The 24,481-nt window shown below is 53.4% G+C and overlaps 2 protein-coding genes and 2 long non-coding RNA genes across 4 annotated transcripts; 2 read left to right on the top strand and 2 right to left on the bottom strand.

The window, feature by feature from the left end:
- The first annotated feature begins 1,835 nt into the window (after positions 1–1,835).
- Positions 1,836–6,712, top strand: LOC141952563 (transmembrane protein 209-like). The gene is made up of 6 exons (XM_074890160.1): positions 1,836–3,041; positions 3,878–4,017; positions 4,133–4,191; positions 4,946–5,077; positions 6,056–6,284; positions 6,637–6,712. Exons 1-6 carry the CDS (start codon positions 2,850–2,852, stop codon positions 6,710–6,712), a joined length of 828 nt encoding a protein of 275 aa, XP_074746261.1. The 5' UTR covers positions 1,836–2,849.
- Positions 6,713–6,718: 6 nt separating this feature from the next.
- On the top strand, positions 6,719–10,054 carry LOC141952564 (uncharacterized). Its single transcript, XR_012631653.1, has 3 exons — positions 6,719–6,841; positions 6,972–7,086; positions 7,178–10,054. It is a non-coding gene; the product is annotated as an uncharacterized LOC141952564 (long non-coding RNA).
- Positions 10,055–13,692: 3,638 nt separating this feature from the next.
- LOC141952773 (uncharacterized) lies at positions 13,693–18,805 on the bottom strand. The gene is made up of 9 exons (XM_074890613.1): positions 18,752–18,805; positions 18,510–18,561; positions 18,307–18,395; positions 17,579–18,070; positions 16,729–16,881; positions 15,643–15,819; positions 15,058–15,290; positions 14,312–14,418; positions 13,693–13,852 (listed from the first exon to the last, which is right to left on the bottom strand). Exons 1-9 carry the CDS (start codon positions 18,803–18,805, stop codon positions 13,716–13,718), a joined length of 1,494 nt encoding a protein of 497 aa, XP_074746714.1. The 3' UTR covers positions 13,693–13,715.
- A 126-nt stretch (positions 18,806–18,931) lies between these two features.
- LOC141952536 (uncharacterized) lies at positions 18,932–22,662 on the bottom strand. Its single transcript, XR_012631643.1, has 5 exons — positions 22,604–22,662; positions 22,017–22,081; positions 20,817–21,390; positions 20,352–20,394; positions 18,932–18,992 (listed from the first exon to the last, which is right to left on the bottom strand). It is a non-coding gene; the product is annotated as an uncharacterized LOC141952536 (long non-coding RNA).
- Positions 22,663–24,481: the final 1,819 nt, after the last annotated feature.

The raw sequence follows: 24,481 nt of genomic DNA, 5'->3' as shown, positions 1-24,481 counted from the left end.
AAACCTTTAAGTAGATTATGAATCAGCTTTTTCTGAAGTTATGGAATACCTGACCAGCCAAAAGCAAACCCTGTTTTCCACCCAGCTCTGGCCATGGGAACCAGCAGGGTGAATAGAATTTTGTTTGCTCACTCTAATCCCCGTGCCTAAATCTGCCTGCAGCCCAAACCCAGCTGCCAGGGGGAGAGGGCAAGAAGCCCTGGGGAGTTAATGTCCTCCAAATCTGCCTTCAAAGCCTTGCAGTTTTCCACCACTACCACACTGTTATCCCTTAGCGTAGGCTAGATTTTCTTGCTATCCAAAGAAGCACTCGAGCTTTCTGCAAATCCTGCCTGGCTTTGGTCTTCAGTGGCTCCAGCTCTCTGTGAGGGCCAGGATGGCTTCATGGGCCCCGGGAGATGGTGTGTCCTTCACGGCCCTTGACGGGGCTGAGGCACGAGGAGCTGCAGCTCAGCAGGGATATTTCGCAGTGGAGCCCCGTGACGCAGAGGCACGCGGCGGCGTGACTTCACGGCAGCCCTTGCTCCTGTAATAGGCAGTTCTGTGGCTGCAGGCATGCCCAGATGCCACTAGAAGGATGACCAGTGCTGATTTTCACATAAAAATGTGTTTCCCCAGCAGACTTACTGAATGGCATTTGCCCAAATCCTCCCCCTCCCCCTGATCCCTTCTCCACCCCGACCTGCTCCACTCCCCCAGAGCAACACATGGTTTCCTAGCAGATGACTCTCTAACGATGACAATTCACCTGGCATACAACTTATGGCTGAGTTTTATATTAAATGTTCTGTGTGGCCCGGAACATAATAGACTTTGTGAGGCTGACTTTGCAGGCTGACTTTGTTGTGAAAAAAAACCAACAACCAACCCAAAGTCACCACCTTGAATTGCATGTGATGTGAGTGCTTTCTTTTCAGTACATCAAGCTGTTATCTTTCCAAACTCCTTCTCTGCACCCTCCCTTCTTAAATGCTCCAGGCTGTCATCTTTTTGAATATGATATTCCTTAGGGTACATAATTATCAGGAAGTTGCATACAGAATTTAAAGAGAGACCTTCTGATTCTGTGCCTCGATGGGCTAGTGACATTTCCAAGGGAAACTTAGCTGAACACCAGGGTAAAGCTCCCGCTGTTCTTTGACAAGTTTAATAAGATCTTTATTGTTTGTAAAATAGCCTGACCTTAGCTTTACCCTCACCACCAAGGGGAAGGGGAAGAGATAGCTGGATTATAACGACTCCATGAAATAAAAGTTATACTGTAAGGGAACCTGTGGGATAGAGAAGCCAAGGACTTGGGTGGTGGCTTCCTCCAATGCACTAGGGAGTAGGGCAGGTTAGGAGTTTGGGTCTGGCCTGGCAGATGGTTCTGGCTTCCTCTGCCAGGCTGGGAATCATCTGCCCTAATTTAGGTGTCCAAAAATAAAGGATAAACTCTTAGCTAGTCACTCCAACCTTTCTTTACACTGAGTGGAGAGGAACTGAGACCTTCAAGGATTCATTCACCTCCCCTAATATTAGTCAAAACGCTTTCCAGAGTACCTGTGATGAAATGATGATAAATACCATGTCTAGTTGTAATCCAGTGTTTCCTCAGGAAGGTGGGCTCAAGCTAGTTTGAGAAATGAGGTCCAGCACTCCTTAGAGATGAAGGCCCAGGTTTCCTTTGGGATGAGAGATAGGCTTTCTTAATAACCAGAGTCTGGATGAGGACTGGAGTCCAAAGACAGGGACATGAGACCAAATAGTCAAGGCAAGGAAGTCCAGACTTGCTTGAAAACTGGACCAACTAAAACTTGAGTCACTTGGCTGATACGTAATCAGGAACTGGGATCCAGCTTATCTTGAAACTTATTCCAGAATTGCAACTTGAGCTCTGAAGCCTAATGTGTCTGGGAGTCCAAAGGACTTCGGAGTTTTTTAGGTTTTTGAGTAGTTCACCCGATTTCAGGCTTTACAGCCCAGTTTTGCACTTAATGCTCTCCTGAGGTGGCTTCTTCAGACACAGCTGACTTTTGGAAGGATTTTAACTTGCTGCTTTGCAGACTGTTTTTGTTTTGTTTTTGGAGAGGTTTCCTCTTTATAGTATTTAGCATTTAAATGGAAAATGGAAGGGGGAGAAAAAGCAGCATTTTGGATTCTCACAAACCAGATGCCTGAAACAAATCATTGCTTCATGGCCAGCTATTAGTGAGCAGGGCTGGATACAGAGACAGTGCAAAACTTCTAAGTCCCTTTGCTGCTCAGAACATGTTTCTGAGGAGCTTCGCAGCTTTTGTTGAGACCCACAGGGATGGGATAAAGTAGCAACAAGGAAGTCGTTGCCCAGCAGGAATCCCGAGAGCAGCAGGAGGCAGAGAAATGAAGAGGAACGGAAGATGTAGGCTCACAGCTCCGCCAGAACAGGCAGTTTTGACCGAGGTACTTGCAGAGAAGCAGAGAGGTGCCAGTCACCAGCATTTGCCATATCAGCTAAAGAGATATATGTCAAAACCGAAGGGGTGGGTGAGTCGCATCTGCCTTGGGACCTGCTCTGTATCTGCTGCCATCAGATGTGTTCTTTAATGACAGGGATAGCAGAGTAGAGATTAGGTTTATGGAGACTGTGATATAGGTATATTAAGAAAGTTAAGCATAACTGTAAAATAGTTAGCTATAGTAAACTTAAATTGTACTTCAAACTAAAATTCCTTTAAGCTGTAAAAGCAAGGCATCTCTGAGCTGTAAAAGCAAGGCATTTCTGAAATGTAAAACAAGGACAAAGGACTGGGGCCTCTGACACCTGGAGATGGAGGACATCTGCACCCCCCCCTGCAGACGAGGGGCACCTGTGATTTGCAACCCAAAGGATGACTCCCCATTCAAGGATATGCATCACACATCAAACCGAGAACCAAGGAAGATGGCACCCCTCAAGGATGCGCATCATATCACGTTTCGATAAGATGGAGGAAAGCATGACAATGTTGATACATTTATGGCCTACGGAAGAGACTGTTGATACAGAAATTCCAGGACTAATTACACATCATTATGAATATGTATGTTTGTATTGTAAGACCTTGTGAATATGTATGAGATACCTGCATTTAGGTCGGGGTTTCACTGGCTTAAGGTGTGCATGTTTGGTGGAGAGATGCCCCACGCACCCAGCGCTGAAATAAAGAATGCCTGCTTTCTAACACTCTGACTTCTGGGTTTTAGAGAGTTCTTCTCCGACCGACTTTTACGGTATCACTAACAGTGCAGCTTCTGCTTCTGCAGGAGGACGTGGTTCAGGGAGAGAGGTTGGGAGTGTGAGGATGGGGGTGAGGATCTCAGCTCGGGGTCGCTACGTTTGTCAGTGTGGGAAGGGAAGTCTTGGGGCTGAAAGCGTATGAAACCCTGTCAAAAAAACTACCAGGCAATGTGCTCTTGTAGAATTCTCCCAGTAATCCTGATGTTCACTATTTCACCGTTGAATCGCTGTACCAGTAAGAAGGCAGTAATGTATACGTGAAGTATTTGTCCCAGAAAGCAAATTATTTATGTTCCCATCTAGTGACGAATGATGTGACAAGTTTTTAAGTGAGTGGCAGGAAGGAAGAGTAGCATATTTTGGTGACGGGACTAGAAGAAAACGTCAGGTGATGAGGTGACAGTGCTGACAGTAGAGTTCATTGAAGAAATATTACCTATTTTTCCTGGTAAAAAGAATCTGTTTGTTTTTTTTTTTTTTTTTAACAAATATGCTAAACATGAATCTGCCTAAAGGAAAAGTCCATTTACATAGTCTGTTTTAGACTACTGCTTCTTTTTCTTTAATCATGTGCTGACTGAGGGTCTTACTGTACAAAAGTCGTCAAATTCTGTCATTTCTCTGTGTTTGTTGTTACAGATCATGGCAGCAGAACAGAGTCCAGCAACTTCCGTCATCGACAGGGCCGTCAAGATGAGGAAGGAGATTGAAGCCCGGAAAGTGGTCTTGGCCTGGGGGCTCCTTAATGTGTCTCTCGCAGGCATGATCTATACTGAAATGTGCGTTAATTGTTACATCTGAGTCAAACAAGCAAAGCCTCCTCCTTTGTATCTCCCTGAATCTTTCCTGGGCCTGAGTGGTTGCAAAATGAGAACTTCTTTTTTTTCTTTTCAGGTCTGGAAAACTCATAAGCTCCTATTACAACATCACATACTGGCCACTCTGGTATATTGGTGAGTTGCTGCAGCATTTAAATTAGTTTTCAGGGTTCTTTTCTTTTATTCACTTGTTCAGTTTTATTGCTGGAGAGGTGGTCCTTAAACCAGCTTTTTTTTTTTTTAATTGGGTTTTTTTGTTAGTTTTAAATTTAAACCAAAACTTTGGTTTGCTTTCTGCTATCTCCCTTGAAACTTGGAATTTCTTCCGTTTTAGTGACAGGTAAGGAGTGTTAACAGCTTTCTTAGATAGGAAGAACTTATTTGGTGCATTAAATCTGTTTAATGTGTGGAGTAAGGCTTTGGGGAACACGGCAGATTTTACTGCTGTGTCGTACCGTGGGCGTGGATGGCATTTCACAAGAATTCGAGTTTGTTTGGGAGGAGCAGACTCTAAGCCAGCTGTATCAAATATGATTAGAGGATGAAGCAAGAGGAGGAGAAAAATCATGAGATGAGTGACAGATGATTTGACAGAAGATGGTTTTTGAGAAAGACTGTGAAACTTAATTGTAGTCGATTTGGAAAATGACTGTCTGTCTTTAAATATTCAATTGTAGCAGTATAAATTGATCTCAATATAGAAAGGAAAATTATCTCCAATGGTTCTTACATAAAAAGGTGAAGAAATCTTAGGTATTGCCCAAATTGGTACTTACTGACAGCACTAACAATGACCTGTTTTTAATAGGCATATGCCCATGTTTGCAAACAATCCACTTTTGTTATTCCCATGCTCAAGCTGCAGTAAAAACTTCTCTGTTTCTTCTAGAACGTGCACTTGCATCTCTGTTCAGCCTGAATGCCTTATTTGATTTCTGGGTGGACTTCAAATACACGGTGGCACCGACCAGCTTGGTCGTGAGTCCTTGCCAGCAGACCCTGCTGGGGTTGCAGAATGCAGGTGGGTGCAATAAATATCTCCGGCAATCTTTTTTAATTCTTTTTTTTTGTTTCAAGATGGTGTCTCTCTCAGCGGTGGGATTCTTTAGTGGAGTGAGTTCTGAATGGCCTCATCTGACAGGAGCGGTGAACTGAATTACCCGCAGCCTATTAAAACTCACAACGTCAAGTGATAATTTGATGAGTGTTTGTGGGGAGAACTGGAGGGGAAACAAACACACAGACGGTGAAAAAGGGCAGGATGAGGGCGGCTGCTGAAGGACAGAGAGAGACTTGAACACTGTGAGGTGTGACAAGGAATCTGTGACTTATCCATGGAACTAGGAGCAAGGCAGAGAGCGCAGGTTTATATTTTATTTTGATGTCCTACTGCTGTCACGCTGGGTAACGAGAACCAAATGAGAGGGACAGACAGACCTTCGTGTGAAGACGGAAAATGAGCCTAGAGAGTGGACGCTCAGAAAGCTTTTGAAGATCAAAGCAAAGTTCTGAAAAGAGCCTGACAAGGTAAATAGACCAAAAGCAAAATGCTAGCACGGTAGTATTGCACTCTGCTAGTCTGCCCCCAGGAAATGGGCAGCAGATGGTTGTAATGCTGCAACAACAAGGTTCAAGCATCTCCTGTGTTTATTTGCAGAGATAAATTAAGACATTCAATGCCTAAAGATGCCCAGAGTAGGCAGGTGGAGGAGCTGATGGAATAGAGAACCCCCCTGGGTTACGCAAGGTGCCTGGTAACACTGAACTGAAATCTGAAGCTGCAGGATTCGTGCTGAGCTGTGGTCCTGTGTCTCAGTCTTCTCTTTTTTTCTGTCAGTGGCTTGACTGCTGAGTTCTGTAGGGACACTAGTTTTTCTAGCGTCCCTTCTAGCATCTTCTTTAAATTGCCTTAAGATAGCGTTGTGTCTGCGTTTAAAGGGGGGAGGAGAGTTTGGGGCTGCTGCATCCACAATGCTGATTCTGTTTTTCCTCCTTGCAGCGGTACAAACAACTCCAGCGCGTGAGCTGGCGGCAAAGAAAGCCCCGTCTTGGACACCTTCTCCTCCGATCCAGGGCCAGAGTTCCAGCCCGTCCCGCTGCCCTAGCGCCAGTCCAAAGTTTACTACCGGTTGTACCCCAGGGTACAGCCCTCAACGACGGGCTCTGTCAAGCACCAGCGCTGCTTACGGCAGTGCTGGAACCTATTCCCCAGGCAGCAGCTCAGTCGGGTAAGGACCAGGCCAGCTCCCGAGGGGACAGTTGGGGTCTTTGTTTGGTGCCCTGTGCTGCTGAAGGGGAGCAGCAGCCAGCGGAGAGTTGTCTGTGTGTGTCTTTGCTCCTTTGGCAAAGCAGATCTCAGTCTGTCGTATCGGGATTTGTCCTTTTTCCCTCATTGGGTTGGAGCAGCTGGTTTGTTTTGGAACAAAGCAAAAACAAGAAATCAAACTGTAAGCGCAAAGGAGACCAAAAGAAACCAACCCAAACCCCAAACAAGAGTCTTTTATATTCATGTCGTGTACAAATCAAGGTGGAATTCTGTCGTCTTTATATGATACAAGCGTTTTTTTTAATTTGCCCAAGGTTTCCAGCTGCAGCTCCTCTCCTAGCGGGTCACTGTCCCCCACTAGCGTTGGGCCAGTGGAAAGCAGCAGCTTAAGGTCTTGTTACCGCTCTTCCCCCGGTCTGTGTAATTCTCCTACGGGCGAAGAAGATTATATGAGAGACCTCAAGGCACTGCACACCTTCCTTCGGAACGAAGAACAGAAGCAGCAGAGAGTTCAACTAGGTAAAGAAACCAAACTGATTCGATCGGAAAGGCTTGGTCAGGAGAAGGGGTTGGGTTTATCAGAGAGTGGCTTTTATGGATGAGACAAGTCGCAAAGGATTCCAAGTGAGATTTGTTTTAATTTTTCCAGATCCTCATGCACGTGTTCTGCACTTACCTCGACTCCAGGCTGCCGCCTCACCCCAGATATCCCGAGGGCAAAACCTTCACTTCCCAACACTTCATTCAGACACCGGATAAACCAGGTACCGGCGCTCACATTGAGCTGCCCTTGGCCTCTGGGATCACGTCAGCACCCTTGAAATCCCCGACACCTTTGGAACTTTTCATGTGCAGACACTTCGAATGAAAACGGATTTTGCATCTACCAGAGCAGCATCAATCCGCCCCACTATGAGCTGATCTACCAGCGCCACGTCTACAACCTGCCCAAGGTACGGTGGTGGTAGCGGTGTCCTCCGGCTGTCAGGAAATCTGATTTGGGTCTGATTTGTTGTTTTGTTTTTTTTTTTTTCAATTCTAGCCACATTTATTGACGTTGACACTCAGGCTGGCTCAGTGCAGGCAGTAAACCTTAGCTTGGCCTTTGACCATGATGTTGTACTTAGTCTGCTCCTAGACAGTCCTTTTAGTATCTGTTTAAGATCCATACGTACCTAGGCAGTAGCTTCCTCTTTATTTTCTAACAATTTATTTTAAAATACCACATCAGGTAATCCTCGATGTGTGTTGTCACCCGGGGCTTGTCCCTAAGAATCCTGGGGAGAAGCTTCTGTCCTGGTTTAGGCCCAGAGGGTAACTAAGCCCCACGCAGCCCTTCACTCGCTCCTTCCCCCTCAGCGCTGGGAAGGAACAAAATTTAAACAAAAAGGCTCAGGAATTGAGATGAGGACAGGGAGGGGTTTCCTCACCCATTAAAACAGGCAAAACCCAGACTCGTTAGGGGAAGGAGAACAAGAACATCGCTTTGATTCAAACACTCACAAAACCAACACTTAACAGGCAGACTGGGACAGAGAGAAGCGTTAAAAAACACCTCCCCTCACCCCTCCCTTCTTCCCGGGCTCAGTTTTGTTTGAGGGTCCTGCTTTTATACAGTTTAACAAACAAATCATATTAAAATAAAAAAAAAAAGGGGCGTGGAAACATCTGGTAGATCGGCTTCACTCGGGCACATCCCGGGTCTGGCCAGGATCCGGGGCGCATCCGAGGAGTTCCTGTCTTGTAGGAAACAGCTGCCTTAGGGTCCAAAAATAGAGATTCTTTATCTAGTTTTCAGAGGGAATCTGGTCGTATTTCATGCGGATAGGGTGCTGGTCGGGAGGTTCACTCAGAAGTCAACTCTGGTGCGAGGCCTGTGGGTCAGGCTCTGGTGGTTTAGGCTTTGGTTCGAGGCCTGTGGGTCAGGCTTTGGTCTGAGGCCTAAGGTTCAGGCCTTTTTACGTCCCCCAAACAATCACCAAAACCCCAAAAAACCCCAACATCCAAAAATCCCCAAAACCGCCAAAAGATCCTGAAACACTCCCCCTCCAAAAAAACCAAAACTCAAAAACCAAAATAAGCCCAAAACCCCCAAAACGCTAAAACCCCAAAAACCAAAAGAAAACCAAACCCTCCAAAAAATCCTAAAAACTCCCAAAACCCCCAAACCACCCAAAACCCCCCAAACCCACCAAAACCCCCCAAAAACCAAACCACCAAAACCTCAAAAATACAAAAAGCCCAAAAACCCAAGAACACCAAAACCCAAAACCCACCAAAACCCCCAAACCCCACCACACGCACAGCCCCAGCGCAGCTTCCGCTCTCAAACTGGCAAAATTCTCCAGTGAATTTTAATTTTCGACCGATCCTGCTCTGCTTTCCAAAACCTGCAGCACGTCAAGTGTTTAGAGATGGTAACCCAGCCAAAACCCACGTTTGGTCTTTTTTCTGGTATTTCTCTCTCTGCAAAAAGCCAAGGATGAGGCAAAAACGCCGCCAGCCCCGCCGTGAGGCCATTTTGCGGTGGCTTTCCCAACGGCCGCTTCCTCCGCCTGAAAATCCCCTTTTTTGCCGAGGTTGGAGGATTTTTTGCAGGTTTTTTTGCAGGCGTTTGGGAGGGCTTTTTGCATTTTTTGCAGGTTTTTGCAGTTTTTTGGCAGGGGGTTTTGCGGATTTTTTTTGCGTTTTTTTTTCTTTTGTTTTTGCGGGTTTTTTTCGCGGGTTTTTTCGCCTTTTTTTTGCGTTTTTTTGCGGGGTTTTTTTTGTGGTTCTTTTTGCGGTTTAGGGGGTTGGGGGGGTTGGGAGTTTTTGGAGGGTTTGGGGGGGTTTTGGGGTTTGGGGGTGTTTGGGGGTTTTCGGGTTTTGGCGTGTTTTGATTTTGGGGGGATTTGGGGGGTTTTTTGATTTTTTTGGTGTTTCTGAGTTTTTTGGGTGTTTTTTGGTGTTTTGGAGGCATTTTTGCGTTTTTTTGGGTTTGGAGGTTTGGGGATTTTGGGGGTTTTTTTGGGTTTTATTTTATTTTGGTTTTTATTTTTTTTATTTTTTGGGGGTTTTAAATTTTTTAAATTTTTTGTTCAAGAGAAGCCCACCATCCACCTCTGGCAGCCTTGCGAGCTCTGCCCTGGCCCGTGCCTCCAGCACAACCACAGCTCTGCCCTTCCTTTACCTTTCCAGTGATTTTTTTCACTGTTTTTTTGGCTCATAACCTCTGATTTTGGGAGCCTCACGGACTGACACGCAGCTGCAGCACCTCGGCAGGAGCCCGGGCTCCATAAACCCGCAGGCTTTTTGGGGCAAAAAACCCACTGGAGTTTGTTTCAAAGAAGAATTGTTCAATATTTGCCCAAAAAATATTTTTCTATTTTATATATGGGAGAGGAGAATCTCTTGCAAATTCTGGCAAATGAAGCTTTAGAATTGTATGGTTTAAAAAAAAAAATATTAAGGGAAATAAAAATCCATAAGCCCCCCCCTCCCCGATGCTGAAGGTCTCTGAGTCGTAAACTGCCAAAAACCCCCCATTTGTACATAAAAGCTGTGAGAACTCCAGCGGGGGCGGGGAACCCCACGTGTTTTGGGATGAGAAAATATATTTTTTGTACTGTATTTTATCTCTGTGGGGCCGGGGGAGCTGCTGGTTCTTGGTGTGAACCGGCCGTTACTGGTGATTCTTGTCTCCCCCGGCAGCCGCAGGGCTATTCCTGTATTAAAGGAGTTTGTTTTAGCAAACGCTCATTTGGGTTTTTCTTGGGGTTCAGCACCCCTAAATCCATCGCCGTACCGAGGGGGGACTTGGAAGAACCGGGTTTAGCTGGGCTTGACCCCCCGCCTCCTGCCTTCGCCCCCACCCCAGCCCCGTCACTCGCCTGCGAAAGGCTCATGATGGGCAGAAATTCTCTTTTTTTGGCCCTAAATCTGGGTGTTTCTCTAGAAGCAGCCCCGGGGCCCAGGTCCCTGCGCACCCCCATAACTCTGCACCCCGATAATACCCTGCGCCTGGTCCCCAGGCACCCCCGTAAACCACACACCCCGTGTACCCCTATATACTGTGTACCCCAACACACTATGTACCCCAATATACCGTGTACCCCACTCCATGGGTGCCCCAATATACCATATACCCTGCTCCCTGGGTACCCCAATACATTGTGTACCCCAATATACTGTGTATCCCTCTCCCTGTGTACCCCAATATACCGTGTACCTCACTCCCAGGGTACCCCAATACACTGGGTACCCCAATATACCATGCACTCTGCTCACTGGGTACCCCAATATACCGTCTACCCCGCTCCCTGAATGCCCCAATACACCATGTACCCCAATACACTGTGTACCCCAATATACCGCGTATCCCACTCCATGGATACCCCAATACACTCTGTACCCCAATATACTGTGCACCCCACTCCCTGGGCACCCCAATAGACCGTGCACCCCAGTCCCTGTACCCCAATACACCCCGCTCGTTGTGTACCCCCATACACTACACACTCCACTCCCCGTGTACCCCAATATACCATGTACCCCAACATATTGTGCACCCCACTCCCTGTGCACCCCAATACACTCTGCACCCCAGTCCCTGTGTACCCCAATACACTGTGCACCCCAATACACTGTGCACCCCAGTCCGTCTGTACCCCAACACACAGTTCACCCCAGTCCGTGTACCCCAATACAACGTGCACCCCACTCCCCGTGAACCCCAGCATACTGTGCACCCGAGTCCCCGTGTACCCCAATACATTGTGCACCCCCATACACTGTGCACCCGAGTCCCTCTGTACCCCAACACACCGTTCACTCCAGTCCCTGTACCCCAATACACCGTGCACCCCACTCCCTGTGAACCCCAACACACCCCACTCTCCCTTGTACCCCAACATACTGTGCACCCCACTCCCCGTGCGCTACGGTGCACTGTGCACCCGGGTAAACCCTGCACCCCGCTCCCTGTGCACCCCAGATTCTTCTACACCCCAGCCCCGCACACCCCAATACACCACGCACCCCAGTTCCCATGCACCCCGATACACCGCACCCCCCGCTTCCTGCGTGACGCAGCCCCGCGCACCCCGATTCCCGTGCATCCCCGACCCTGTGCACCCCCACACAGCGTGCACCTCGCTTCCCCTGCACCCCGATATACCACGCCCGCTGTCCAAGCGCAGCCCACATCCTTGCGCACCCCGATACACCGCGGCCCCCCCCGCCCGGATCCCCGCGCACCCCCGTCCCTGTGTACCCGGTTCCCGTACACCCCAGCCCCCCTCACCCAGATACACCGCGCACCCCGTTATTAGGTGCACCCCAGGCCCCAGCGGAGGCGGGTCAGCTCCAGCCCCTCCCGGTGGGAAGGGGGGGCGGTTTTGGGGGGTCGCGCCCCGCGCATGCCCCGCACCTCCCGGGGAAGGACCCAGGGACCGACGGACGCACAGACCCCGCCATGGCCAGCGAGGGGGAGTCCAGCCTCCCCCGCCGCCGCTGCTGCACGCAGGATGCACCCGGTGAGGTGGGGGGACACACCTGGGGGGGTTCCCCCGTTCCTGACAATTATACCGGGCATTGAGGGGGTCCTCCCCATCCTGAGTACCAGCAGGGTTCCACCTCCTGAGCATCACATTGGGCACTGGGGGGATTCCCCTCCCCTTCCTCATCCTGGGGGCTGGTGGGTTCCCCCCTCCTGAGCACCACCCCGGGGGCTCTGTGTGTCCCCTGTGGGGTTTGGGGACCAGGGTGACATCCCAGCACAGCAGCCCCTGGGTGTCCTGTGGTGCTGAGCCCGGGCAGGATATGGCCCCAGTGTGACTCCAGCCCCCACCCCCACCCCCCCCGCAGATGCCCCCGAGGCCACCGAGCCCCAGGGTGACAGCGATGGCCCCCGCCGGGGCTCCCTCTGTGACCGGCACTGCGCCGCCATCAACAACGTGCAGGGTGACCTGGGTGACCTGGGCTGTCACCAGCACCGTCCCCGTGTCCCCCCAGGGAAGGTCAACTGTGGGCTGTGCTGGGCACGGGGTGCTGGGGGGAAGGGTCCTACACCCTCGTCACCCTCTGTCTCGCCTGCAGCTGTGTCCCCCCTGTCCTGCTGCCTGCAGCAACCTGACGGCCAAAAACGCCGTGGAGGCCAACAAGCTCTCCAACAACTATAATGTGGGTGGCTGTGGCATGGGTGGGGGCACCCACAGGTGCTCCTGGATGGCTGTAATACGTTTTCTTTTTCTTCCCGCCACCCTCTAAAAAAAAAAAATTTTAAAAATCTCTGCAGTTTGGCTTCAAGAAATGGAAGAGCCACGTGACAGCGCGGCCCTGGGAGGACCGATCAGAGATCGTCAAGGAGCTCTACTCTGACCTCAACGTCATCCGGGGCTCCGGAGGTGGCTGGCCTTGGGGACAACCCTGTGCGGTGACGGCATGGATTTGGGCCGTTGCAGGTGACAAGGGTCCCATCCGGTGCTTCCCCTCCCCCAGGGTCCATGGTGACGTGTGGGAATGTCCTCTACCTGCTGCTCTTCGGCTGGTGGCTCTCGCTCCTCTATGTCCTCGTGGCTGCCGTGGTGTTTGTCACCGTTGTGGGGGCTCCTTATGGCGAGTCCTGCATTTGGCACCCCCACGAAGGGCTGGCTGAGCCCAAAACGATTGCTCTGATGGGTGCTGGGGTCTCCCGGGTCTCTGCAGGGTGGCCCTGGAGGGGACATGTGTGTCCCCAACAGAGCTGATGCTCGTGTCCCCGCAGGGCGGCTCTGCTGGGACCTGGCCGGGTATTTCCTCTGGCCCTTCGGCAAAGCGATCCAGAAAGTGGAGGGAACGGCACGCTCCGAATCGGGACCCCACTGGGGGATAAATTGAGGTGTCCCATGCCGCACCCTGACACCCCCCCACATCTCCTCCAGGTCCCCAAATCCCGCCGGGTGCTGGGTGCATGCGAGGCCGGCGCGGGGGAGAGCTCAGCCCTGCTCGGTGGCCCCGTGCCACGCCGCTGGCGCCCATGGTGCTGGGCGGACACCGGACACTGGGTGAGCCCATCTTGGACACGGTGACACCCTTTTCCCAGGCGTTGGCACCCCGGGAGCCCCCCATTATGGTGGGGATGGCACCCATGGGTGCCTCCGCTCCCCTGGGGCGGGTGTTTTGGGGTGGGCAAACCCTAAAGGTGACTATCCGTTCGCAGCAGCGTGCCGGTGCCATGGCGGGGCTGTGCCTGGGCTACCCGGCGCTGGCACTGGCCCACGGGCTGGTGTGTGTACTACCCTCTCCTGGTTTTTCAAGTAGGTAGTGACGACATTACTAGGAGAAGTCCTAAAGCAATGAAGAGAGATTTCAGGTCCTCTCCAGAACCAGGTAGACAAAGAATTTTCACCAACTTTCCTGAGTGTTTTCTACCACTTTAATAACTCTCCTTCAACATGTCGCTATCGGGCGGTGCTGCCCCAGAAGGGATATCCCAGGCTTCGCTGACGTTTGGCGGAAGAGCAGATGTCGGGGGACAATCCCCACCAGATCTGGTTTGACGTTCACTGGTGGCTGGGAGAGAAAAAGCAAGATCCAATGTTAGTTCTACAGCAGGGCGAGCCCACAAAGTCAATGGACAACTATCAACTGCGACAGGACGCTGTGAAGGTCTGGAGAGATTTAAGGCCACCAGAGGAAACCAGAAAGAATGAAAGGGACACACGCAACGGAGGAAATAAGATTTTCCACGTCTGACCATCAGGCAACTAGCTTTCTAAAGCCCACGAAAGAATCTCCAGAGGAACCATTGTTATGAAATTCTTCTCTGGAGAGCCCGCTCCCTGTTTTGGGTTTCCACCTAACAAGACCTGCTTCATGCTCTGCGGGATAAGCAAGCAACTTCTCTCTCCTGGTTCCACGTGACCAGGAATTACATGGAAAAGGCTTCCGCTCTTTCAGTATCCCAGGCAAAACCCAACCGTAATCCCTAACCCACCTGAGCACTGAAGAATCACATCTGGAGCCGCTTACCTGAGCCCGATGGGTTTACGCTCGGTCCCCTGGTCTTGCTCACACTCCGCTTTCTGACTGCAGTGTCGCCGTTGCTCCTCCTGGCTTCTGCTAGCCTCTCATTAGCCCTGTGAGAAATGCAGGAGCGTGCAAGAACGACTGTTGCTCATAGTGGCACCAAGTGGTTCCCCAGGTGTGACACTGCACTGCTGGGCTGAGGAACACAGGCTTCCGAGCCACCCACACGTGCTGCTGCTCGGGCTTCCAAGCAGTCTGTGTTAGGTCTTTGTCAGACCTTTCCCAGTAGGTAGTAAGGACTCCGGGCTCTTTCCCTCCTCCCACGGTAAACACACACTGAAGGTGCACCGTTATAACGGACAGCAAATAGATTATTTTTGCCTCACAGGCTCCTCTTCTGTCCCCTCTGCCTTTTCCCATGTGTCTCTCCTCAGCTGGAGGGTAACAGCAGAAGGGGAAGGGAGCTCCTCTTTTGCACCGCACGTGCAGGAAGAGGAGGTGGCTACAGAAAACTGTTGAAAGAAAACTAACTAGAACACCCTCCGGACAGGCCTGGTCAGCTTGGTTACTTCAGGGTCCGTCAAGAGCAACAAAACCAGGCCTCTGCCATGGGAGAGCCCAAGGTGGGCTCTGGAGAAGTGCGCACATCATGCTGACCAGATCCAAGAAAGGGACGTGGGTTGGGAAAGCCGCGATGAAAAGGGTCCTATTGTGTTACGTGGGGAAAAAAAGAAAACGTTGGGACTTACTTATTTAATTTGTTTCTGAGAACTCTTGCAATGTCCTCCATCACCCAGAAACGCTTGTCGGAGCTCTTTAATTCTGCCTGTGCACAGGCCAGGAGCAGGGCGGTCGACTCCTGCTTGTCCTTTGCTCTCTCCAGCTCGAGAGCCTGAGCTCTAATGATCTGCTCCAGCTCGTTCCTCCAAGAGGCGACAGCGGTGTTGATCTCTTCTACTCTGGCTTCAGCGGCTGCCTGTACCTACAAGAGAAGATGCAACTTCAAGAAACAGGAAGACAAAGACAATGCCCACCCCTCTCAACAAATCTGCTCTTTCCGCCACTTTTACAGAAAAGCTCTTAAACAGCCTAAACGCTGCCTGGACGAGGAGCAGCAAAACGGCTGCGTGTTTTTCACGCGCACTGGTGCCACGACACACGACACACAGACTCTGGCGCAGCCTTTTGCAGCTCCCCGGCTTCCCTACGGGAAAGCCAAACCCACAGCACTAACAAAGAGAACCATGTGCCCAAGACAAAACACCTAAAAGTCGTGACCGCAACCACAGATGGACGCAACGCCGACCACAGATACAAATGGAACATGAACTGACCTCCAAGAGTAGACTCAGATATTGCTTCTCTTCCGGCGCTGTTGTGGTGTGACCCGCGCCAGGAGTCGCCAAGCGAGCTGACAGACTTGTCACCATCTGTCCCATCTCCTTATTTAGAGCTTCGAGCTTCAGAGATATTTGGGACTGCAGCTCCAGCTCTGCGGAGAGTTCGCACGCCTGTATGTGGGGAAAAACAATCTGCCTTGAGCAGAGGGGTCTCAAATCTCGGTGAAACTCCATCCAACGGATGCATCGAGATCATGGCTGTCAGTGCCCTGAGTTTGTATTTCAACCCAGGGAAAAGGCGCTTGGATTTCTGAAAGTAAGTGTGCCTTTCAAGCCCTTGCCAACAAGACTGCTCCAGCTTCCACCCATCCCTCCTTTCCAGAAAGGCTCCGTGGCAAAGGCGCTCCACTCCTCCTGCAGCATCATAGCACGTCCGTGCCTCTGGAGATGCTCTTTGGCATTTCACCGCGGTCGCTGCCTTTCATTTGGCTTCCACCACGGTGCCCCGTTCCTTCTCCCACGCACACCCCTGTGCTAATGGCTGGGGAGGACAGTGCGGGGGGAGGGACAAGAGCTTCAAGGCCTTCCTTAGAGGGAGGGCGAAGCCTGGCTTATGAGACAACGGCAAACCAAGGTCACTTTCCTTGCCCCCAACCACCACTGCCAGGGAACTAGACACCATCTTTGTGCAGAGATCGACACAGGGGAAACCTTGCAGGGAAAACAACCAAGGCCAGAGACATTCGGGGGCACGTGGCTTGTGGTTTCATCTCACGGCCACAATTTTTGGACAGTGTGGGAACAGAAGCGAGACTCGGAAGAGCACAGCTGCTTTGTTCTTCCCCACCCGGATGCTGCCCCCAAGCCACTGCTTTGCCCCTCAGCCTCAAAACAAGCCCCCTGAAGAGGCGGATCAGCTTTGCAAGGCGAGAGGGCAGGAGAAAGGAGCTGAAAGCACCCTCTAGTCTGACGCTCGTGACGTGCGCAGACAAATCTCTCCTGTATTTGTTCCCAGAATATTGTCTGCTGAAGGAAAAGAACAGCTTCAAAGACACGAACATGTTGACAGCCTTTGCATACCTTGGCCTTAGCCTTGTCCAGGTCCTCCTGCAAGCGGGAGTTCTCTGCCTTCAGGCGATTGCACTGGTGCGTCGAAGCGTTCAGTGCAGTTTCTGCTGTGTGCTGCTTTCTGACAGCATCAGCGAGCTCTCCTTGCAGCCGTGCCTCTGTTCTCTAGGGAAACAACGGCACAGGAGTACAAATTAAAAGAAGCCCAAGTCCGTATGTTGACTTTCAGTTACTAGTTCACAGGCCGAGATCACTTTTCTAAGTGCATCGCAAAGCAAAGCCATCGCATCCACGGGCAGAAGAGGGCATCTGCACAGCTGATGGTCTCCAGCCACCCCTGGCGAGTGAAGACAACTACAGAAATGTCATCTCCTGGGGAAGATTTCTGTCTCCCAGCACATTCTCCTCGGAAGATGCCGACACTGTGCCTTTGTGGGGTTTGGCTTGTTCCTTAAGTCAATGCTAAAATCTAACGGGATGCCAACGCGGGAGCTGTCGTTGGACTGCAGCCCTTTCTCCAGCGACCCGAGCCAAGGCTTCCTAGAGCCAGCTCTGTGTATCATCCTTCCCGCCATTGTTCTGCTCCACAAACAAAACCCAACGCGGGCCTCAGCGTTTCTACGTACGTGTGTGTCTATAAACATCTCAAGGCTTGTCAGAACCTTCCGCGATTCCAACAAACCCAGCGCAAAACAGAACCAAGCCGAGCGAAGGACTCCCGCGCACGGACCGTACACCTGCTGACTTTTAGAAGCGCCAGACAGCCTTGGGAACTGCTCTCCTTTAAGTCAGTCTTGGTCAGCGCTCACCTCACCTCTTTTTCTACCTTGTCGGCCTCGCATGTAGAGGCACCACCACTCACCATTTGTTCCAGGCAGTTGTTGTTCTGCGCGTCTCCCAGCTGCTGACGCAGCAAAAAGTTTTCACTTTGGAGCTGGGCCACTTGTTGCTGCAGCTCTTCTGCCTTCTTGGTGGCATCTGCTCTCTTCTGATCTTTAAGAAGGCATACACCACACCAGTCCAGTGTCTGCCTCTTGGCCTTTTGTAATTCTCTTTCCGTCCAGTCTAAAGCCGATGTCTTTTCCAAGAGGGCACTTTTCAGTTGCTCCACTTCCTTTTCCAGCCCATCAGCTTTTCTTTCGGCTTTGCTCAGCTGCCGAGACAAGCTCTTGTCTCCTTCTCGCATCTCAGCGATGTCCTCATGGAGCTTTTCTTGCACTCGAAGGCATTGGTGACATTCTCTCTGAAACACCTGCCCATCGACCCTTTCAGATGGCTCATGTCTCCCAGGGCTCAGGTGGGAAGGGGATGAATCTGACCCCACCGTCGGTATTCGGGCTCTGACATCTTCTGCCTGTTCAAAGTTGAAGAACACAAATGGACAGCACTTAGGAAATCAGCTCAAACCAGGAGGTAGCAGCAGCATTTCATACAACCAGGCGAGGACTGCCAGCAGCTTGACAGCAGATTATCAAAGAGTTTTCAATAACTCTGCCTTAGACATTATTCATGGAAAAGTCTTGCTTTGCATTAGCATGGAACGTAATCCTAAAAGGAGGACTCGAATTGAAAATCTTTGGTTTGGCATACCTCCTGCCCAAAGCTCTTGCTCTCCTTGACGCCTTCTTCATCTGATGACGACGTACGGACGGCCGACTCCAAGCTGGCGGCAGGCTCATCTACATTAAAAACACACGTTTTTGAAACCAGAGTGAGCTAACGCAGCTCCTTGATGCCTACAGTGCTTTCCCAATCATCGTGCTTGCAGAGACAATCCTAGCACAGCCACACACCCCAAACCCAGGGGGACTTGTCAAAATGCAGATTCCAGACACGTCTCTTCTCCTGCGGGGGAATTCGTCTCCTCTAGCGCACACGCCTTTTCTGTGTGCCAGGGGGATGACGGGATGGCTCAAGGTGATCAGAAACGAGCCCCGAAGGAATGAGCGTCTCGGGAATTCTGCTTTCCAGGGACAAGGCCTGGCAGTGCATTTTTTCCTGGATCATCAGCCACACCACATCATCCTTTCCAAACGGCCCGTCTCCACGGCAAGCCGCCAGAAGGGCAGGCGACAGGCCTTCTCCCCATCCCTCCTCCACACCGGAGAGTCCTACCTGCTCTCCGCAGGGCGGGTGCACGCCGCCTCGCTGCAGCAGCTGCTGCCCCACGGGGAGCGCTGGATGCTGACACCCCTTTGGCTTGGCCTGGAGCAGCTTGTCCCTTGTTTTCCCGCTTGCTGGGGTCCACAGGCCGCGCGCTGCCACTGCGCCTGCGCCTGGAGAGACAAAGAGCAGAGCCAGTCGTAGGCACAGCTCATGGCAAGGAGAAGGGCCTGTTGTTGCCCGCCCTTTCCGTAGTGACCTCCCTCGAGGACAAACACCCACAGGAACAAAGCTAAGCCCCAGGGGAGGAAAAGAGCCCCGGAGCTTCCCAGGCAGCGCCCGCCTGCCTGCACCCCGTTACCTGTCGGCCTTGTCCCGGCAGTGGGTGTCGCGCTCCTCCACCAGCGGCCGCGCTGGGGCCAAGTTGCCGGTGGTGGCTGCACGGTGCAGCTCGTCCCGGCCCTCCGGCTGGAGCTCATGGCCACTGCTGCTCCTGCAGGACTCGGGACCCTCCCCTGCCCCCCTGCTCCTGGCCCTCCTGCACAGCCACCGCCAGATCCTCTTCATGGCCCGGCGGGGATGGGCACTGAACCGCCTCCCCTTGCCTCTCCCTGGGGGGCGCTGCCAGGCAGGACTTAGTGGGCACTGCCGGGTGCCGGCTGCCAACAGAGGAGCCAACCCCAAGGAGTGGCAGGGCACGGGCAGCTGCCTGCGGGCTGAGCCACCACCAGCAGCGATGGCAGAACCGGCACCGCCAGCACCAGCTCCACCAGCACCTGCACCAGCAGCACCAGCTCCACTGGCAGCACCAGCCCACTGGCACAGCACTGGCAGCACCACCAGGTACTGTGTGTGCAGGGCCTGTGCCAGAACCCCTTGTACTGGGGGCCGTGCGCTGACATCATAAATGGCTCAGTGGGGGCTGGGAGGGGCCTGGGTGCTCAGAACCTCTCTGTGGGTACACAGGCCACGTTGCCAAGGGCGTTGCCAAGGCGCACTGTGTCCAGGGGCACAGGGTTGCCCAAGGCCACCTCTCCAAGGTTCCCACCTCCCTGCACACTCTGTGGACCCCTGTCCTCCTCTTGCCTGCAAGGCTCGCCTGCGTGGGAGACAGACGGGCTCGGCAGAGCAGGCTCTCTCCAGCAGGGCGCCCTGCAAGCACAAGAGGCGGGGACTGGACACCCCCATGTCCCTTTTTGTGCTTCCTGGGTTCTCAGCCTGAGTTTTGGGACACCCTGGACCCCTTGGTGTGCCTCTCTCTGCATCCCTGGACCCCTGGCTGTCGCTTTAAGGGCACCCCAAGTCCCCGGGCTCCATTTTGGGAAGAAGAAGCTATGCTCACCCAAGATTTGGTTTCAAGTACGTTATAGTCTGTGGCAGTAAGACAGCAGCTATGCTAGGAGGAATCCTGCAGTGACTACTGAGTACCTCAAAAGAGAGCCAACAGATCCCACAGAGCAGCACGGACCCTTGGAAACAGCTGCTTAATGTACCACGTAGGAAAAGCACAAAAGGAATAGACCAGTACTTACGTTTACAAAGTCACCTCCTTGGATCATGAAATCCTTTATTACCCTAAAGAAGTAGAACAATACTCAGTTCTCAGCAGACAAATGTCTCCAGAAGCTTAGCATGGGGCAAACAGGAGTTCTGCCTCGCTGCACAACGAGAGTTATCAGCGTCTGTGAATGCTACAGTCTAAAATCTACAACAAAGCTTAACTACTCGTTGCTGTTGGGTAATTTGGGACCCATTGCTGCTCGAGCAGGGATAGTGATTAGAGGACAGATGCCAGAACGTGGTCTCTGACCTGACACACCAGGCACGGGGGATCCCTCCCCGGGACCCCAGACCCCCAAATGCCCCAGATCTACAGAAGGACAGTATCAGCCAAGACCTACAGATGCCTCCCAGACCAATAATGCCTGAGGCAGCTCTCCAAACCACATCTAGCTCAAACTGCTACTTCAGTGCCTAAACAAAAGCAGAGGAATTACCTGTGCAAAGTGCTTCCTTTATAACCTATAGGGACACCATCCTTCCTGCAAGGAAAGGAAAAGGAAAATCATTGCAACTTACTGCATATCCTAACACAAAACCCTCCCAGGAATCCAGAGTCCCAAAGGCTTGTCCTACACGTTACTACTGCCTTGATACACCACCCAGTGCTGCAGCCTGGCTCCCCGCTGGTGCTACCAGAGGCAAAGGCAAACCTCGAGTGGGCTCTGCCCGCTAAATGACACGGTTCCCTACAACACCCACACCAGCACCTTTAGGGGATCCCACTGCCATCTGCAGCACGAGCAGGTGGGATTTGCAGACAGGGCTTTTCAGAGCACCCTGAGCACGAACAAAGTCATGCCCAAAGGGAACGTCTGCCACCCCTGCGACGCACCGAGCTCAGCACAACTTCATCACAGCGGTTTTCTGCAACTCTTTCATGTTGTACTGGCAGAGTAAGAAACACTTCCAAGTGAGCCTTCTTCCTGCTCACCCAGCCCTGTTTCTCTGAGCAGGCTACTTTAAAGGACCCCGTAACCCGCTTACCTGAATTCACCCGTACAAAACTGCCTGCAAGACAAAAAAGAGAGCAGAGCGTGAGGCACATCTGCCCCCGGAGGACACAGAGGGCTGCATTCAGCCAACATGCACTGACTGGTGTGCAGGACTGCCCTTGCTGCACCGGGGATGACCCCAGTGCAACGGAACCGGCAGGAACTCCTCCCCACTGCCATTTTAAAACAGACTGCTCTGCTGCCTGCAGTTGAGGAGCGCAGATATTTAACACCGAGGCCGTGAGGGGCAGTGAACGTGGAGCAGACCCCGTGTTTCACAGAGAACAGGGTACATCCATCTCTGCCGTGGCAGCGGGACGCCCGAGCGGTGCATCCTTCAGTCAGCGCCAAGAGACCTGCGTGGCCCTGCCGTTAAGGTGCGGCCTTTTCCAAGGGCACCGAGCGCACGAGAAGCTCCGCAGAGGGAGCAGAGCGGGACCGCAGCCCTTCCCCTTCCAGCCAGGTGCCCTTCCCCAGGGGATCGGGGTGCTCACGGCCGCATCTCTCTGGGAACGCAGAGAGGAGCAAAGCAGTGCAGCGCCTCTGGGGGGACTGGCCACTGCCACCTGAGCCATTCCTGCGCCCAAAAGTCTTCACAGCCCCCACCCGGGCTGAGCTGCAGAAACGCCGCCTGCTCCTCACCTGAAGTTCTCTGCTGGTTTGGGTACGACGTCGGCGAACAGCTCGATCTTCATGCGGCCGACCTCCTGGGGAGACGGGGCCGCATGAGCCCCCTGGGCCCCTCACACAAACACACCCCCCAGCCTCCCCCCGCCGCGCCCGGGGAACCCCCACAAACTCAACCTCCCGCCGCACCCCCCACCCCCGCAAGCCCCCTCCCGCCGCACCCCTGCCCCCCTGCCCTGCAGCCCTGCTGCCAGCCCTTCCCCCCGCGCCCCTGCAGCCCCACAGCCCCCGACTGCCCCGCACCTCCCTCCCGCTGCTCCCCTCCGAGCGCTTTCGGTCGCCCCCCGCCAACCCCACGACCAGCACTCGACCCCCCCCGCACCCCCCCACGTCGCTCCTACACCCCCAGGGAACCCCGGCACGTCCCCCCGCCCTGCACCCCGCCACCCCCCTCCCGGAGCCCCCCCGCGAGCCCCCCCCGCTCCGGGCCCCCCCGGCTGCCCCCCGGCCCCTGCGACCCCCGCACCCCCGCCCCCCCCAGCTCACCCCCGCAGCCCCTCCCGCTGCCGCCCCCGGCCCCGCCGCGCAGCGCCCGAGCCCACCTGCCCGCCGATGGTGACATCGAAGAAGACCACGGGGTTGGTGGGGTTGGACGCCAACACCGCCATGGCACGCGCCGCTCCCGGAAGCGGAAGTGCCGCCGGAAGCGGAAGTGCCGCCGGAAGCGGCGGCGGCAGCGGCTCCGGCCCCGGAAGTGCCGGCGGGGCCGGGCGGGGCTGAGGCCTCCCCTGGGCGCGGAGCCCGGCGCTGCCGCGGAGGGCGGGCGGCGGCAGCGGGCAGCGCGGCCCCTCGGCCGGCATCGCAGGGGGCTGGGGGCCCAGCAGCGCGTTCCCTGCGGGCCCAGGCGGCCCCGGCGCCGGCCCTGCGGCCGTTCCTGCCCCGAGGCGCCGGAGGCCGCCGGGAGGGTGTCGGGAGACGTGGCGGAGGGCTTGGAGCAGCGGGGTCCGCGGGCTGGGCCGGGCTGTCCTTCAGCCCTCGCGGGCAGCTCGAAGCTTCCCAGAAGCAAAGCCCTTCTTGCCAGGGCCCCCTCCGTCCCTTGGTGCCCGCCCCGCCGGGGAGAGCCCTGCCTGCGCCCGCCGGGACGGGTCCTGCCGCGGGGACTTGCCCGGGACGCTCGGCAGGGCCGGGCCTCAGCAGGGCCTGGTTCTCCAGCCCCGTGCTGGGCTGGGGCGGCCGCAGGGCGGTGCACGGAGGGCACAGAGGGGTCTCCAGTGCCCAGCGGGAGATGGCCGTGGGCTCTGGCAAGCGGCACCTGAGGAGGAGGTGTTGGCGTGCATCAGGGGGATGAGACAAGGAGACGAACGGGCAGAGTCCAACAGAACTGCTCAGCAGGAATTCTTGGATGAGCAGCGCTGGGGGCGCCCTGGGGATTCTCCGCCATAGGGGCTCCCAGGAATTAGCGAGGGACAGCAGTTTACATACATGCAAAAAAGCCGCTTTTTGCCACGGAAGTAGTCCTCATTTACACCCACAAATGTTCGCACGTGCTTATTTGTATCTTCCCTGGCCAGGCGCAGAGTCACTTTGAAAACTGAGCCCACCTAATGAGAGGAGGAAAACGGGAGCTGGTGCTGATCAGAAAACGTGCAGCTGCTCTACTGTATCTTTCTTCTACAGGTTTCTCCACGTGCTTGACAAATTTTAAGATCAACAGTAAGAAACGCTAAGGGGCAGGTAATTGTTGTTAACCATTTGCCCTGAAAGGCAAAAATTACTTAAGGCACTTGGCTGATGATCAGAGGGTACAAATCAGAAGCCTTAAATACCCAGCCCGTGCAAAGCAGCTCTTCCAGCTGGTTATTCCTGACATGTCAGCGACACGTTTGACCGCACCGGTGTCTCTATTTATTTGCTCATTTTCTGCAACCTCAGCCTGCCAAACCGTGCATCTGTTTGGGCTGCTGTCAATCACACGTCAGTCTTTATTTTACTTGGCTCAAATCAAAGCTGGTGTTTTGACGAAAGGTGGGGGGGAGAGCACCTGTCAAAGCACTGAAGGCGAGAGAGAAAGGCAGAGACCTAAGAGGTGGGGGAGAAATGGGTTATTTATTATCCATGAAAATGATGCAATAGTGTGCGGGGATGCAAAGAGCAGAGAATTGCAGTGAGAGCGGCGCTGTACTTTTGGGGTGACTTGCTTGTGCCGTTTTAGGAGGTGCAGAAGAGGTGGGGGAGGCTGAGCTTCAGACTGCAGCAGTGCAAGGAGGTCTAAGCAGAAGGTCAAGGAATAACAATGTAGAAAGGCCAAGGAAAATCCCCCATCTCATTCCCCTTGACAAGCCACTGCTTCGTAGGTGTGGGAGACTGAAATGTCCTATGAGTGTGTCAAAGCTTGCTTGTGTCTGTGCAAACCTCCAAGAGAAGCTGCTGCGGCCTGTGAATTGGTCTGGGGGATGTCGCCCACAGAAGCTGGGGTTTAC

Source organism: Strix uralensis, chromosome 20, assembly GCF_047716275.1.
Source record: "Strix uralensis isolate ZFMK-TIS-50842 chromosome 20, bStrUra1, whole genome shotgun sequence".
Classification (NCBI taxonomy): Eukaryota; Metazoa; Chordata; class Aves; order Strigiformes; family Strigidae; genus Strix; species Strix uralensis.
This window is presented reverse-complemented; position numbering and strand designations above follow the sequence as displayed.

Excerpts from the sequence above, each read along its gene's own strand:
- LOC141952563 (XM_074890160.1), top strand. The coding sequence starts at position 2,850 with ATGACTCCCCATTCAAGGATATGCATCACACATCAAACCGAGAACCAA. Across the intron at positions 3,042-3,877 it reads TTACACATCATTATGAATAT|ATCATGGCAGCAGAACAGAG; the intron begins GTATGTTTGTAT and ends TTGTTGTTACAG. Across the intron at positions 4,018-4,132 it reads GGCATGATCTATACTGAAAT|GTCTGGAAAACTCATAAGCT; the intron begins GTGCGTTAATTG and ends TTTTCTTTTCAG.
- LOC141952773 (XM_074890613.1), bottom strand. The coding sequence starts at position 18,805 with ATGGGGAGAAGGCCTGTCGCCTGCCCTTCTGGCGGCTTGCCGTGGAGA. Across the intron at positions 16,882-17,578 it reads ACAACTGCCTGGAACAAATG|AGAACAGAGGCACGGCTGCA; the intron begins GTGAGTGGTGGT and ends TTGTTTCCCTAG. Across the intron at positions 15,820-16,728 it reads TGGACAAGGCTAAGGCCAAG|GCGTGCGAACTCTCCGCAGA; the intron begins GTATGCAAAGGC and ends CCCCACATACAG.